The sequence below is a fragment of the Protopterus annectens genome, chromosome 9.part0, assembly GCF_019279795.1.
Source record: "Protopterus annectens isolate FY-2018-M chromosome 9.part0, PAN1.0, whole genome shotgun sequence".
NCBI lineage: Eukaryota > Metazoa > Chordata > Ceratodontiformes > Protopteridae > Protopterus > Protopterus annectens.
This window is the reverse complement of record NC_056743.1, coordinates 885,470,133-885,484,621: the sequence shown is the minus strand read 5'-3', so window position 1 is coordinate 885,484,621 and position 14,489 is coordinate 885,470,133. Positions and strand designations below refer to the sequence as shown.

Genomic DNA, 14,489 nt, shown 5'->3' with positions numbered 1-14,489 from the left:
CATGGGGCTAGTGAAGAGTCTGACAGTCCTGAGACTTGTTTCTTCCTGCCCAGAGTACCGAATCAGCCCATTCAAAAAAGAGGCTGAGACATAGGGAGCAGTTCAGCTTTGAAGCTTGACGGAGTAGCCTAGCACCACCATGAAGCTCCTCCATCTCTGCAACATCTCAAGTTGTACTGAGTGCTACCTGCCATAGGAAGCATGCCTTCAAATAAAGACTTCCTAAGTCAGTGTTGTGCTTGCATAGCACCAACATGTGCTCCACAGCTGTGATACCCAGTGCTCCCTCTAGATGTCACCAAATCAGAAAGTCACAGCCACCGCCTCCTCCCCAGAAAGGGCGAGTTAACACAGCCTGCTCACTCATCCTCCCTGCACTGGTTCTTTAAGAGCCTGAGACACTAATTATAAATGGGTAATCTGGGCTGCAGTCAGGGCTTCATCCTTTTATACACTGGCATCATGGGCTTATTCACAGTTCTTAAGCTTAACAAAAATATTAAGACATTCTTATTAAACGCACGAAAATTTGTCCTACCTCTCTGCATGAAAAGCCCCAGCCCACTGTAAAGAGTTATTGGTATGCAGATCTATAAAGATTTAACATGATTTTATATTCAAAAATCCACAATATGAACTAGAAAATAAGTGATTTACAAAGCTAAACAAAAACAATCTCTATATTTTTACATCCTTCACATCCTTGTTCCTTGTACAATTATTTCCAATATCATTGTAATCAGAATCATTTTTTTTTTGTTTCAACTTGTCAACTGCATTCTCCCACTACCACTTAAATGAGGCACTGTTGTCTGCTGTCCTCAAATGGTTAACTAAACTTTCTGTCATACACTGTGAAGAAGTAAACTGCCAATGTGTTCTGCTACACAGGAAATTACTGCATTTGTTTCTTATAAGAATAAAAGTTTAGTGAGTATGATATGCAGCTGAAGTATATGATTATTTTATGTTGTTTCTCACATGCAATAATTTATTACTGTTTACATAACTAAATGAACAGCTTTTGCTGAAGGTAAACCATATGGAATAAATCAAGAAGGTAAGAATGAAGCACCGATACAGTACAGTATACAACTAAAGTTTATTAAGATTCATTAATGTAAGCACAGATTGGACAGAGAAGTTTGTGTGCCTGTGATAATTCCACATTACCCACACAAATTCAGTGGCCATGGTAAAATACAGACTAATGCAAGTATTTCAGCAACGCCAGCAAGAGAAGAAAACGTGCATTCACACTTTTGGTACTTCTAAACAAGAGTTAAAATTAAACTGATGGATAGATATACTATGCACATCACCAGAAACTGCATTTGTTATGAGCAGTACCCAAGGGCCCTCAGGTACATACTAGGCATGTGTGCACTATTATTCAACTCCATAGGCAAGAGTTCCACTGAAATGTGCTGCAATTTACAGTACAACAGCATTATTTAAAAATGCAACACATTACTTTAAAAAATAAAGCTGCTGCATTATACTGAAAAACAGCTACCACATTAAGCATACGTCACCTAAACATAGGGGCTGGAAGATGTTAGACATGTGAGGGGAACAGGTGTGTACATTTCTAACATTCCTGGACACAGTGGTGGATGTAACAAGTTGTACAAGAAATCGAATCCCATGATATATTTGCTATACAGGAAACAGAATTCCAAAATACAGTCTATGAAATTTCTTTTTAAATATGTCACTGTATAGCAATAATATCTCAAGTCCAGTGAATAATGCAGTTTTAACCATGGCGGGCTTTGTTTAACCACTCCAGCTTCACATCTGTGGTCAAGCTACACCAGCCATGGCTAAATCCTGCAATAGTCATACCCAAATAACAGTTACTACTAACATGTACCAAGCTGCGGATGAATCATCTCAAACGCGTTATTCTTCATAGTGAACAAATTATAGAAACAGGTATGATTAACCAAAAACTTAAGACTTCCTACTGTCACCCCCCCAAAAAAAAAATAAAATATATACACCCATAAATACACACACAAACACACTTTTTGTTCCATGCAGTCACAACTCACTCACTCTTATTCTTCTTATTCTGACACACTGTCTCCGCATCCATCACCCTTTATAAAATATGCTTCTATGCATTTCCTCTAAGACATCATTATCTTCAAATCCTTACCTGTTTGAGAGCAACTGCAACTGCAGCAATGGCGTGGTTATGAGGGCCTCCTTGAAGACAAGGGAACACAGCCGCATTTACTTTTTCTTCAAAATCATACAACATCTGCTTGCCAGTTTTCTTATCCACAGACCGAACTCCCTTACGATAAAAAATCATCCCAGCTCTAAAGAAAAAGAAGATAAGAATGCAATTTCATTTTCTGAAAAAAGTATTTAGGACATGCAAACAGTTCATGAAAAATTAAACGTGTTTACATGCCCTTGTTATTTGGTAGCAGATTACAAGTTAAAAAATATACAGCATACACAGGAAACAAGAGGGAACAAAAGCAAATATAAATTTCAGTAAATAACTTCTTATAAAACTAATCTAAAGGAATTTCCATTCAGCAGCTCACATTACTGAACATTACGACTACCAGGCACCAGGACCACAATGAACATTTTCTAGCAGTTCAGTGTATACTGCACAAGCTAGCCAACTACTCTACATGTACAAGCACATGGCCAAAGCCCTGCTCCCTCCAACATCCTGTTCCAGATGAAGACCATATTCACACAGGCTCTCTGAAAAGCATCTTTTTTCTGGTGCAGTCAGGTGTTTATCTGCTTAACATTTTGTCTTCCTTCAGCACTGAATCATTTCTTTTTGAAATGAATAGTATTCTGACGAGAAACAGTGGCTCTTCATTCATTCTATTACTGGAGCTACAAACAACAATAAATAAGGCAAATAACCCAAATAACCCACAAATGCAGTATACAGGTGTCTTGGCTCTAGAAAACACACCTTATCTTGAGACCTCTATCTGGACTTTGCAACTGGCTGCTGCCAGAAAATCCTATGGGCCTTATTCCTATTATAGCAGTTAGTCTGTGTGTTCTGAAGAGGGTCTTAAGGAGACCAAAATCTTCAACAAGGCAAAGACAATGGCACAAAGTTTGCTAGGAGCATTTTCAATCGCCACCTATGAAAGAGTTCCAATGCTTTAAACTTTTCTAAAGGTCTCCTTGCTACTCCCAATAGAGCATAGCAGAACATTCTCTTTATCCTATACTGTTTTCTCATATTCTCTGCATTCTAAAATGTTTTGTTCATATGATGCAAAGTTTACCCTGTCCCCAAAGACACAAACTGTTAACTACTAAGTTTGGTTATCTTTACCTTTCCTTGCAAATAACTAACAAAAGCAGATAAACAGACTCTTTCTCTAAGAGAACATTTATAATGTACTTTGTTCTGATCTCACTTGAAAACATTATCACACAATGTGTGTGTTGGGGGGCATAATATGTTGCGCAGATGAGATAATTAACTGATTAAATCTTGCTGCTCAGTAAAAGTGCATCTCAGATAGACAGCTGAGAAATAAAACTGGCAATTTTCATAGGTTGAACTTAAGATGCCCTCTGTAGCAAATAATCTTTTAGCTTGATTATCAAGCTGAAAAACAGCACGAGTGTCCTTTACTTAAACAGAATGCCATATACTGATGACTGCAAAAATTCACAGCTCATTGCAGGTGGGCCTGACAAGTTTAACACAGCATGTCCGATCACACCTTGCCATTTATTCTGTTTTCTACCCCTTCTTCCTGCAAGTAAGACTCCGTCAAGATGCACCTACTGGGGTGGGGATAGTATATATATGACGGTTAAGGTGACTTGCTTCCGCTGGCAAGCTAAAAGTCAAATGCTTATAGACCTGAAGAATGGATTTTTTTTTTTATGATGTCCTCCTTGGAGTGCAAATACTACGCTGTTTCAAGAATGCCTCTAATCTTGTTCCTACAATTACATATAAAATTGTGATGCATTAAAATTAACAAGGGAAAATGCTTCTAGTTCTATCCTGAAGAAAAGACTCCATAAATGTGGCCAACTCCCCAAGCTGCTGACATAATAATGCTTGGTAAAGATGTGTACTAAGGACCAAGTGGCTACACCACCAACACATGCAATTGTGATTATCTGGAAGAATGCACTACAAGAAGCCAGGCTTTGACTACAGCATTACAGAACAAGCAGTTGGTTAACTGGTACTGAAAACAATGCAGCTGGTGATCTCTTTGGAAGTGTCTGCTTGGCATTGACAAGCCAGTCCCTTCCAAAACAAAAGAGGAAAACACACTATCTTCCCAAACTCAAGCACCTGAGCTGCTACTGTATGTCCAGAGTGTGAAGGACCATCTTATGGCTGGTTCCTGCCAATGCATACAGTACACACAGAAAAGAATGGAATAGTTCAAAGAAAATGTGAAGAAACTAAAAACACTGTCATCTGTTAGCATGTCTGGCAGGAGATTGGTTTACATTCTCAGATTAACTTGTACTGTATGCCAGCATGTTTAACTGTGAATATGTAAACACCTTTTAATAGTTGAGTATTTCCCCTGTATAAACACAATGTTTAAAGAATCTGTCAGTGTTTGATACATTTCTAACTGCACATTGTGAGGGACATTCTACAATACTGTAGAGAATCAGATGAACAGTAGATGATGTCATTAGAATGTTTCTGGTTGTTAGGTAATAATTTAAACAGCTGGCTGACAGGAAAAGAACCTTTTCAAACAGATATCTGTTATTTAAAAAAAAATAAATAAGACAGTTGAAACTGCAAAGTTAGTGCTGAGCAGCGGCGAAGTACAGTCAGTTACAGTGCTGTGCAGTCAGTGGACACCCATGAAAGAGAACTCACCAAAAACTGTAAGCCTGCCTTGGCCTGTTATGTGTTAGATTGGATCAGGGATATTATTCTTTAGTTACATCAGGAAAGCTTATTTACTAAGATAGTTTTTCTAGAATATTGGACTCCTATCCTACAGTTTAATTTGACATTTCTGGTGATTGAAATATGGATTTTATTGAAAGCTAGCCGAAGTGAAGCAGCTGGATTGGACCCACTCACCAAAAATGGATGACTTAGTAGTCAAAATCACAAAACCACTTTAATCGAATCAGTACATAAATCCAGGAACAAAATGGATAAGCGATATTGTTATTTTTATTCTATTTATTACACACCACCAGGCTTTTTATAAAATTGTAATTTCATTTTTTATTTAACGCATTTAACTTGTATTTATACTGCTGTGGGGGTTTTGTGTCTTGCAGTCTGTTGCTTTATTTAGGATTTCATTTTAATTTATTCATCTCATGAATATTTAATGCAAAGTCATTTATCTGCCCAAATCAACTTTGAATTATGTCACTTCCTGTTTGGTTTGTATAAAAGGAAGTAGCTATGCTTTAACTGTTGTCTGATGAAGTCTAGATTATCTAGACGAAAGCACTTATCCATTTTGTTTCTGGATTTATGTACTGATTCAATTAACGTGGTTTTGCGATTTTGACTACTGAGTCATCCATTTTTGGTGAGTGGGTCCAATCCAGCTGCTTCACTTGGGCTACTTTTGTTTTTTGGACTGGTTTGTGTATCTGTTTGACTTTACTTTTTTATTGAAAGCTACTGATTTACATTCTTGTAATCATTTTACTTGTTAAATGTTTTTCATTACTTTACATTGTGGCTGGAAATCAGTGTTTGTCTTTTGACATTAGAGAGTGCTTATACCTGTTTGATACTCCCCAGGTCACCCTGACGGCCTGGTCGCTTATAGTCAAAGCCATCATTTATTTTGATATTTAATTTTCATAACTGGATACCTCATTAGAAGGGCATGAAGACGCACTGATTGGTGGCAGCATTACCCTATTATTTTGGGGAAGGGACACAGCTGGAAATCTGTGTCAGGCTTTCCCAAAAGTGACTGGATGTATGAGATTTAAATTTACTTAGAGAGTGCGAGTGGATCAGAGGTCTTAAAATGGGACACATTGCTCTGAAGTGTATAAAAAGAAAATACATTTGGGGTGGACAGAGGTATATAGTCCAGTCCCAGGAAAATAGAGCATGTTCTTGTTGTGCTCTTAGGGAAAATTGTGAAATATTACTTTTGTTTACGTGACAGTCTCACACGGGAGTCAGTAGTGACTATTGAAGCTCCTTAGTTACTGACCCAGGATAGTAAAAGGCATCACATTAATTGTTGGTAGTCTGATGGGGTATAGCTGGACGTCACATTTATTGGTGCCAGCGGTGTGGGATTTTTAATTGGATTACAGTAGCCTGTGGGTAGTTGTCATTAACTTATTACATCTGAGTGACGTCTCCAGGTACATCTGCAGTTCACTCCTGACACCTCTAGGCGTCAAATATTGCTAGTTCATATTTGACTCAATAATTCCAAAACCATGCTATGTATTTTAAAATATTTCATCTTGAAGCTTACACAATGGCAAACAACTGCATAAATATTTGAACTCTATCTACTGCAGGTAAATAGATATTAACTGTTGATTTTAGATATTAATTTATATAGATATAATTTTCACATTTTTCTAAATACCTCAACCAAGTACACAGAGAGAACTCCTTAGTCTCATAAGAAAGCTCTCATTTAGATGAATAAAATGCTGCTAACTGTATGTGTGTAACTTGAGTTCTTGTGGACATATTGTAAGTTGTTTATAAAATACTACAAATGTAATAGTTATTATGTTTACTGTGACTTATAAAATTTAGTTTTAGACCTAGAACCTAGAGAATTCTACCACTATAAAAATAGTTTGTGCTGAAGAGTTTGCCATTTATACTTCTTTCATAGCTTTTACGGTTCCAGAGATATGGACATTTGTTTAAAATGTGAAGACAATTTGATTCTGTCAAAAGGTTTAGGCTCCACCCATTGGAAGTTACAGTGCAAACCTCCTAAGCTCCATTGGAGTGAATGAGTTGAGGTGTGTACTCTTTACAGCCACAAGGTAAACATTCAGAATTTCAGTCCACCACAGTTTTATTTATTTATTTTTTAGTTAGATAGGGACAGCAGGCAAGGATGTCAGCAGAAGATTTTAACAAGCTGACAAAGATCCAGTTAGCTAAGGAGTGTGAAGCCAGAGGAATGGTGCATGCCAACATGACCAAGGAAGCAATGATTTCAGCCTTGGTTGCAGCCACATCTCAGACCAGCCATTCGGAGGATATCCAGTTTGGTGTTGGTAATGTGCAACCAGCCGAGATGGGACAGTCCATATTTTCTTCAAAGGACCCAAGAATGTGTCTGGAATTAAGGAGATTGGGAACTGGAAGCTGAGGAGAACTGGTGCCAGTATGAACTAGAAAACAAATGTCTTGACCTGGAATCAGCAGAGAGACTGTGCCTGGACGTCCAAAGATGGGAGGGTGAGGAAAGGGAGAAGCAGCACCGATATGAACTGGAGACTGAGGCATTTAGAAGCCAAGGATAACAAGAAACAGTTCTGGCATAAAATGGAGCTTCAAACCCTTAGAGAGAGTCATGGAGATAATGGGGAAGGGAATAACTGGACCCCAGAAGCTGCAAAGGTCAGTAAACCTTTTCTCAGTACAGGGATGGGGATGACTGAGTTTTGAGTACATAGACAATATGATGTTGACTGTGAGCTCTGAGTTTGGGTCCTGACTCCCTTACTACATGGTAAAGCTGTTCAGGCTGTAGCAAATTTAAATGATGTAGATTGTTTGAATTTATAACAAAATGAAATGTTGCTTGCTTGTTTCAAAACTGCACCTAAGGTATATAGGAAACAGTTTCATGGACACAGACATAAGGCAGATGAAAGTGTATGTGGTTATATTGCTGACTTAAGTACTTATTTTCACAGATGGGTGAGTGGGTCTCAGGTCACCATTTTATAGGGACTGGCAGACCTTAGGGTTGCCACCTTTTCAAATGCCCAAAGAGGGACAGTCTTGCTAGAAATGTCAGATTTTGTAAGGCAAATCATACTCACGGTCAGTACAAAGGACAGAACTTCACTTTTTTCCCTAAATAAAAGCTTATTTGTGTAGCATTTTAGTTGTTTATTCTGTTTCTTATAATATTTAGGTGTTTCAGATACAGGATAACGGTTTTATGCAACTATTGCATAAAATATAGGAAATACGTTTGTCCTAAAATGTCAGGACATTTGCCATTTTTTCGATTTCTCTGCAGAACACAACTGGCTAAAGAGGGACTGTCCCTCACAAAGTGGGACAGGTGGTAATCCTAGCAGACCTTTTGCTGAGGGAACAAGCCCTCAGTACTTTGCCTGATGACAAGAGAGACTGATTTGCAGACTGAGTGCAACTCTGCAGAGGAGTTGGAGAGAAAAGGGGATCTCTACTTGGCAAACACAGCACCACTGCATAGGAAAGGGATACCCAGTGCTGTATGTGGACATAAGGAAAGCCAAGGGCGGGCAGACTATACCACTCCAACAGAGTACACCAGTAATGGGGGAAACTACTAATCCAAGTGCACGGTTTGGGATTAAATGTTTCAAGTGTAACTAGAGGAACACATAGCAACCAAATGTCCACCGTGGCAAGGTGAGGGAGCCAGCAAGTGGTGATGACAAACTGCCCGTGGTAAGTTGTTTAGAAACAACTGGGGTGCCAAATTATCATGAAAATATATATCCTATCTTAGTAGATGGTAAACAGGTAACTGCTAAGAGGGACACAGCTTCTGATATAACCACAGTGAAGCCTGCAGTGGTAAGAGAACAGCAGTACTTGCTTGGGCAGTCCACTCCAGTCACAGCACTGGAAGGGACCCCGTTCCAAATACCTTTGGCTAGGGTTCATCTTAACTGGGAGGGTGGAAGGTGAAGCAAACAATTAGGTGCGTTTGAGGTTAGTCCTGCAGATGTCCTGACAGGGAATGACTTTGATGATGCAGTACCTTGTGTACATGCAATGACACACAGTCAGGCTTGGAGACAGGCATGCAGGTCCGGTAGTCTGGGACAGACCCAGAAAGATCTCATACCTGAAGCTGAGACTAAAGTGGTAGCTGTTTCGGAGAATGAAGTATCCTGCAGCAGTAAGTTTGAAATTGAGACTCAGCTTCTGGGAGGTATTGATATTCCCTTGTACATGGTAACTGCAAGGATGGAGGTGAGTGATAGTACTCAGATTGACAGTGAGGTACAGCTGTCGGAAGTTACTAGGCTTCTTGCGGAAGGGGAGCTGGGAGGGTTGCAGATGTACAGTTGAGACAAGCTCAACTAAAGGACCCTACAGTACAAAGCTTAAGGGAGATGGCTAAGGAATCACCTGAGGCTCAAGGAAGAGCTGAGTCTGTATTATAGGAACAAGAGTTTGTTGTATAAAGACTGAACTCCTAAGGGAGGGATGGAAGGTGAGGTAGTATGCCAGTTGGTAGAGTCTAGTGCCTACCATCTGTCACTTCTAGCTATAGTCGATGATATTCCTTGGGAAGGGGATATTGAGGCAGAGAAGGAAGGTTTGTTGTATAGACAGTGGACTCCTAAAGGAAGGCTGGAAGGTGAGGTAGTGTGGCAATTGGTAGAGCCTACTGTCGGCCAGTTCTAGCAAAAGTCCCTAATATTTATTTTGCAGGTGATATTAATGTAGAAAAGGTGGCAAATGCTTTGCTAGAAATTTCAGTAGAGTAGGTATTCCATGGGAAACACTGACTGATCAAGGTGCCAACTTCATGTCAGACCTGCTGACTTGTCTATGGAAGTGCTGTGGGGTGAAACTTCTGAAGACCACCCCCACCATCCCTAGACTGATGGCCTATGTGAAGAGGTTAAACTGTACATGCAAGACTATACTATGGGGATTTGCAAACGAACATGTGAGGGCGGTCTTGGATAGATTAAGTAGGGCAAGATTAACCATTAAACCCAGTAAGTGTCAAGTGGGTATGGCAGAGGTCACTTACTTAGGACACAGAGTGGGCAGTGGTAAAATCAGGCCAGAACCTGTTAAGGTGGAAGCTATTCAAGTGTGGCCAGTTCCTGTTACTAAGAAAAAAGTGAGCATTTCTAGGGACAGCGGGGTATTACAGGAAATTTGTGCCCAATTACAGTACCATAGCTGCACCCCTTACTGACCTTACTAGGAAGAATAAACTGAACAAGGTAGTGTGGACCACAGATTGTGAACAGGCATTCCAAAAACTTAAGAGAAATTTTGGGAGGACCCCAAGTGTTAGCCAGCTTAGATTACAATAAGGAATTTATTGTACAGGTAGATGCTTCAAATTATGGGGTGGGGGCTGTGCTCAGTCAAGTTTCCTCAGAAAGAGAAAAATACTGAAGTGGGGTTAATAATGCTAAAACAAATGGACTGCCCAGGAGAAGAGTGGGTTGATATTCCTAGGTACACCCATATTTCTCAATCATTGGTTTTCAAGGGTCACTTGAAAATCATGCTTGAGTCATGGGGGGAAGGGAATCTGAAGAAACTGAAAACACTATCATCTGTGTTAGCATGTCTGGCAGGAGATTTGTGTATATTCTCAGATTAACTTGTGTTGTATGCCAGCATGTCTAATTGTGAATATGCAAATAAGTTTTAAAAGTTGAGTATTTCCCTGTATAAACACAATGTTTAAACAATCCATCAGTGTTTGATACATTTCTAATTGCACGTTTGTGAGGGACTTTCTAAATGTAGAAAATCAGCTGAACAGTAGGTGATGTCATTAGAATGTTGCTGGTTGCTAGGTAATTATTTAAACAGCTGATTGACAGGAAAATAACTTTTTCAAACAGCTGACCGGTATTTTTAAAAAATAAGACAGATGTGACTGCAGTCAGTTAGTGCTGAGCAGTTAGTGAATTACAGTCAGTTAGACTGCTGTGCAGTCAGTGGACACCCATGAAAGAGAACTCACCAAAAACTATAAGCCTGCCTTGGCCTTGCTATTATGTATTAGATTAGATCAATGACAGTATTCTTTACTTAGATTAGGAAAGCTTAGTTATTAAGATAGAGTTTTTCTAGAATAATGGACTCCTATCTTACAGTTTAATTTTACATTTCTGGTGATTGAAATCTGGTGTTTATTGTAAGCTATTGATTTACGTTCTTGTTAGCATTTTACTTATTATTAAATGTTTTTCAATACTTTACATTGTGGCTGGAAATCAGTGTTTTTCTTTAGATATTAGAGTGTGCTTATACCTGTTTGATACTCCCCAGGTCACATTGAAGGCCTGGTCTCTTAAGGTCATACCTATCATTTATTTTGATATTTAATTTTCATAATTAGACACCCCTTTAGGAGGGCATGAAGACACTCTGATTGGTGGCAGCATTACCATATTATTTTGGGAAAGGGACAAAGCTGGAAATCTGTGTCAGACTTCCTCAGAAGTGGCTGGATCTGTGAGATTTAAATTTATTTCGAGTGCAAGTGTATCAGAGGTCTTAAACTGGGACACATTGCTCTGAAGTGTATAAAACGAAAATACATTTGTGGTGGACAGAAGTATATAGTCCAGTCCTAAGAAAATACAGTGTGTTCTTGTTGTGCTCTTGGGGTAAAATATTACTTCGGTTTAAGTGACAGTCTCACGTTGGAGTCAGTAGTGAGGAGTGAAGCTACTTAGTTATTGAACCAGGATATTAAGGGACTTCACACTAATTGTTGGTGAGATATAGCCGGATGTCACAGAAACCACTAAAACCATCTGAAGGATGGGATGTGGGTTCTTCCTGAGGGACATGTATCTTACCCTAATGAAAAAACAGATACAGTTCTCTGCACATTGAGGCCTGAAGCTACAAAGTATATTGCTTAGAACTGATGGCCACCAGAAGAAAGTATTTTCCAGGAAACTAACCTAATGATACTAAGCTAGCCAACTCAAATGCAAGATGGGCAAACCTGTTATGAAGTTCAAGTACACCAAGAACGGATTCCACGACTTCTTAAACGGACTGACTTGACCAGCAGACATCGAGCCACAATCCTTTGCTTAACAAGCTCATGATGTTCAGATGGAGCATGCACTTAACCAAAGGACTCGGGTGTCAGAGATAATTCAGTTAACACCTACAGACTAATTGACTCTGCCAGTGCGATGTACGTCCATGCCAAAAACTAAAAATCTTTTCCACTTTAAGGCACAAACCTGATGAGTGGAAGGCTTCCTGGTAGCTTCAATCACATCTGACACTCCAGTCTGAAAGTTTGGTGCAATAAGTGAACCTTCCTCAGGAGCTACATCTTAAAATGAAAACATCTGTACCCAAATTGCGAGGAACTTCCAACAGGAAGCCTTTCTGTGCTGCTAGGGACCTTACAACTTAAAAGCATACCCTTCTCAACCAACAAGGAGCAATATAAACAAACGGTCATTCTTCTCTGAACTTGGTAGTAAGGAGTGGAACTAATGAGAATGGCAGGGAGACATACAGGAACCTTCCATGCACTGGGAGACAGAATGCATCTACTGTTATTTCCCCCATCATAAAGTGAGTAGAGGAGAAAAAAGAAATGCATTTTCATAAGTTGCAAACAGGCGAGTACTAGAGTGCTCCACTTCCAGCAAAATCTCAGACATAGCCTCTGTGATTGGGATTCTAGGTCAAGGTTGCAGGCCCAGCTCACATTACTGTCCACCTACTCACCACCACCACAGGAATTTGAACTGCTGAAGGAAGGATGGTTTTAACTGTGGCTCAAAACAATATGAGCACAGCTTCTTTGAACAGGTGCTATAAACCTTGTTCCCTGCTTGGTATGTAACACACTGCGATCTGACTGGCTGATCAGAGAGAGACCCAGGAAAAAGCAGCTCCTCCAAGGCCTAGGATCAGAAGTACATCATGAGCTCCAACTGGCTGATGCAGATGCAATCCATGCATTGTTAGGGAGTCAAGGTGAGCTCCCCAGTCAGCAAGTTAAGCATCCATAGTTATGATCTGTGAAAGGCTAAGATGCAGAAACAAAGACCTACCACAATACCTGTGAAGAAAAGTTCAGTATTCTACGGCTCTGCAGTATGGGTCCAATACCAACAGAAGGTCTGTGAGCTTCAAAGTCACTGACACTTCCATCTTCAGGGCGGCGCAGTGGTGCAGCGGTTAATGCTGTCGCCTCACAGCAAGAGGTTCTGCGGTTCAATTCTCGGCTGGGGTGCCTTCTGTGCGGAGTTTGCATGTTCTCCCTGCGCTTGCGTGGGTTTCCTTCGGGTACTCTGTTTCCTCCTACATTTTACAGACACGCTTCTGGAGCATTTCTCCCTGGGCCTCCATTGAAAACAGGATCTGTGGAACCTAGTTGGACTTTCCCGATCAACAAATGTTAAATAAACAAACAAATAAATAAATAAATAAAATTCAGGCATGGAAGCACATCATGAAGACTGTGGCAGCTATCAAAGTCCAAAAGGTGAAGAACAGTCTGGGCATGGACCCTGATTTGCGATCTCACCAAAAAAGAGCCAAGCCATTACCTCCTGTCCCCTTTCCAAAAGCAAATAAAAGTGACACTGTTGAGTGTCTAACTCCATTCCAATGAAGAATTTCCTCTAAGCCAAGATCAGACAGTACTTCTTCCAATTTATGGTAAACCCTAACACATAAATCCATGGAAGTACACATAGGAAAAATGCCTCACAGGAATCCCTGTAAAGGCTACAGGAACCAATCATCTAAGTATAGAATACCATGAGACAGCTCTCCTGTAAGGCATTAATCACCATGGTTAATACCCTATTAAAGACTCCTGAACTACGTGAAGCACAAATGGCAGAACTTTATACTGGCAATGATTCTTACAAAAAATGAACAGAACGAGACTCCTGCAGGGACTCCAAACACTGTGTCAAAAGGCATCCATTATATCCACAGACACATTCTAGACCTCCCCTTAAACTAAGTGTCTAATTCCCTGCAGAGTAACTAACCATCTGGCATCATATGTACTGGATGTGCTGGTTTAAGCTGCTGAAGCACAGAATGGGATAAAACTTGTCTACCACCCCACTCCAGACCAAGAAAAACAGGGGAGTAAAACCCTGACCCTTCTCCAACATTGGGATATAGCCTTTATGACTCCTATGTCCTAAAAGATGCCATGAAAAGGACAGATCCATTATTCTAGCCCTCTCTGATGGAGAAGCTATGAGCTACAGAAAGTAGGCAAAAATGGTGAAGTATAGAACTCACTGAACCCTCACAATTCTTCTCTAAGCAGAAGCAAACTTGGGGAATCATCCACCAACTGTCTTTCTAGATTGCCTGCCCCTTATGTTAATTTGACCATATATCTCCTTCCCTCTCCTTCACTGGCTGGTGTGAGTAAGCACAAAATTCTCATTTTGTCAAATCACTCCTCTTCAACTATTTAAATTCATTGGCCATCCCACTAAATTCCATAGTACCAGAATACAAAAGTGCCCACCCCCTTTCAATCTCTCTTGCTCTTTTAAAAATAGTGGCTCTCCACTTAGACAGCTAACATTTAAGT

General features: G+C 40.0%; 1 protein-coding gene across 1 annotated transcript in view; it reads right to left on the bottom strand.

Annotated features, from left to right (window-relative positions):
* Positions 1 to 14,489, bottom strand: part of SHMT2 (serine hydroxymethyltransferase 2) — a 212,304-nt gene that overhangs the window by 64,069 nt on the left and 133,746 nt on the right. The window contains exon 6 of the mRNA XM_044083621.1: positions 2,165 to 2,330. Within this exon, the coding sequence (XP_043939556.1) occupies positions 2,165 to 2,330 (166 nt within the window). The remainder of the gene's footprint in view (positions 1 to 2,164; positions 2,331 to 14,489) is intronic.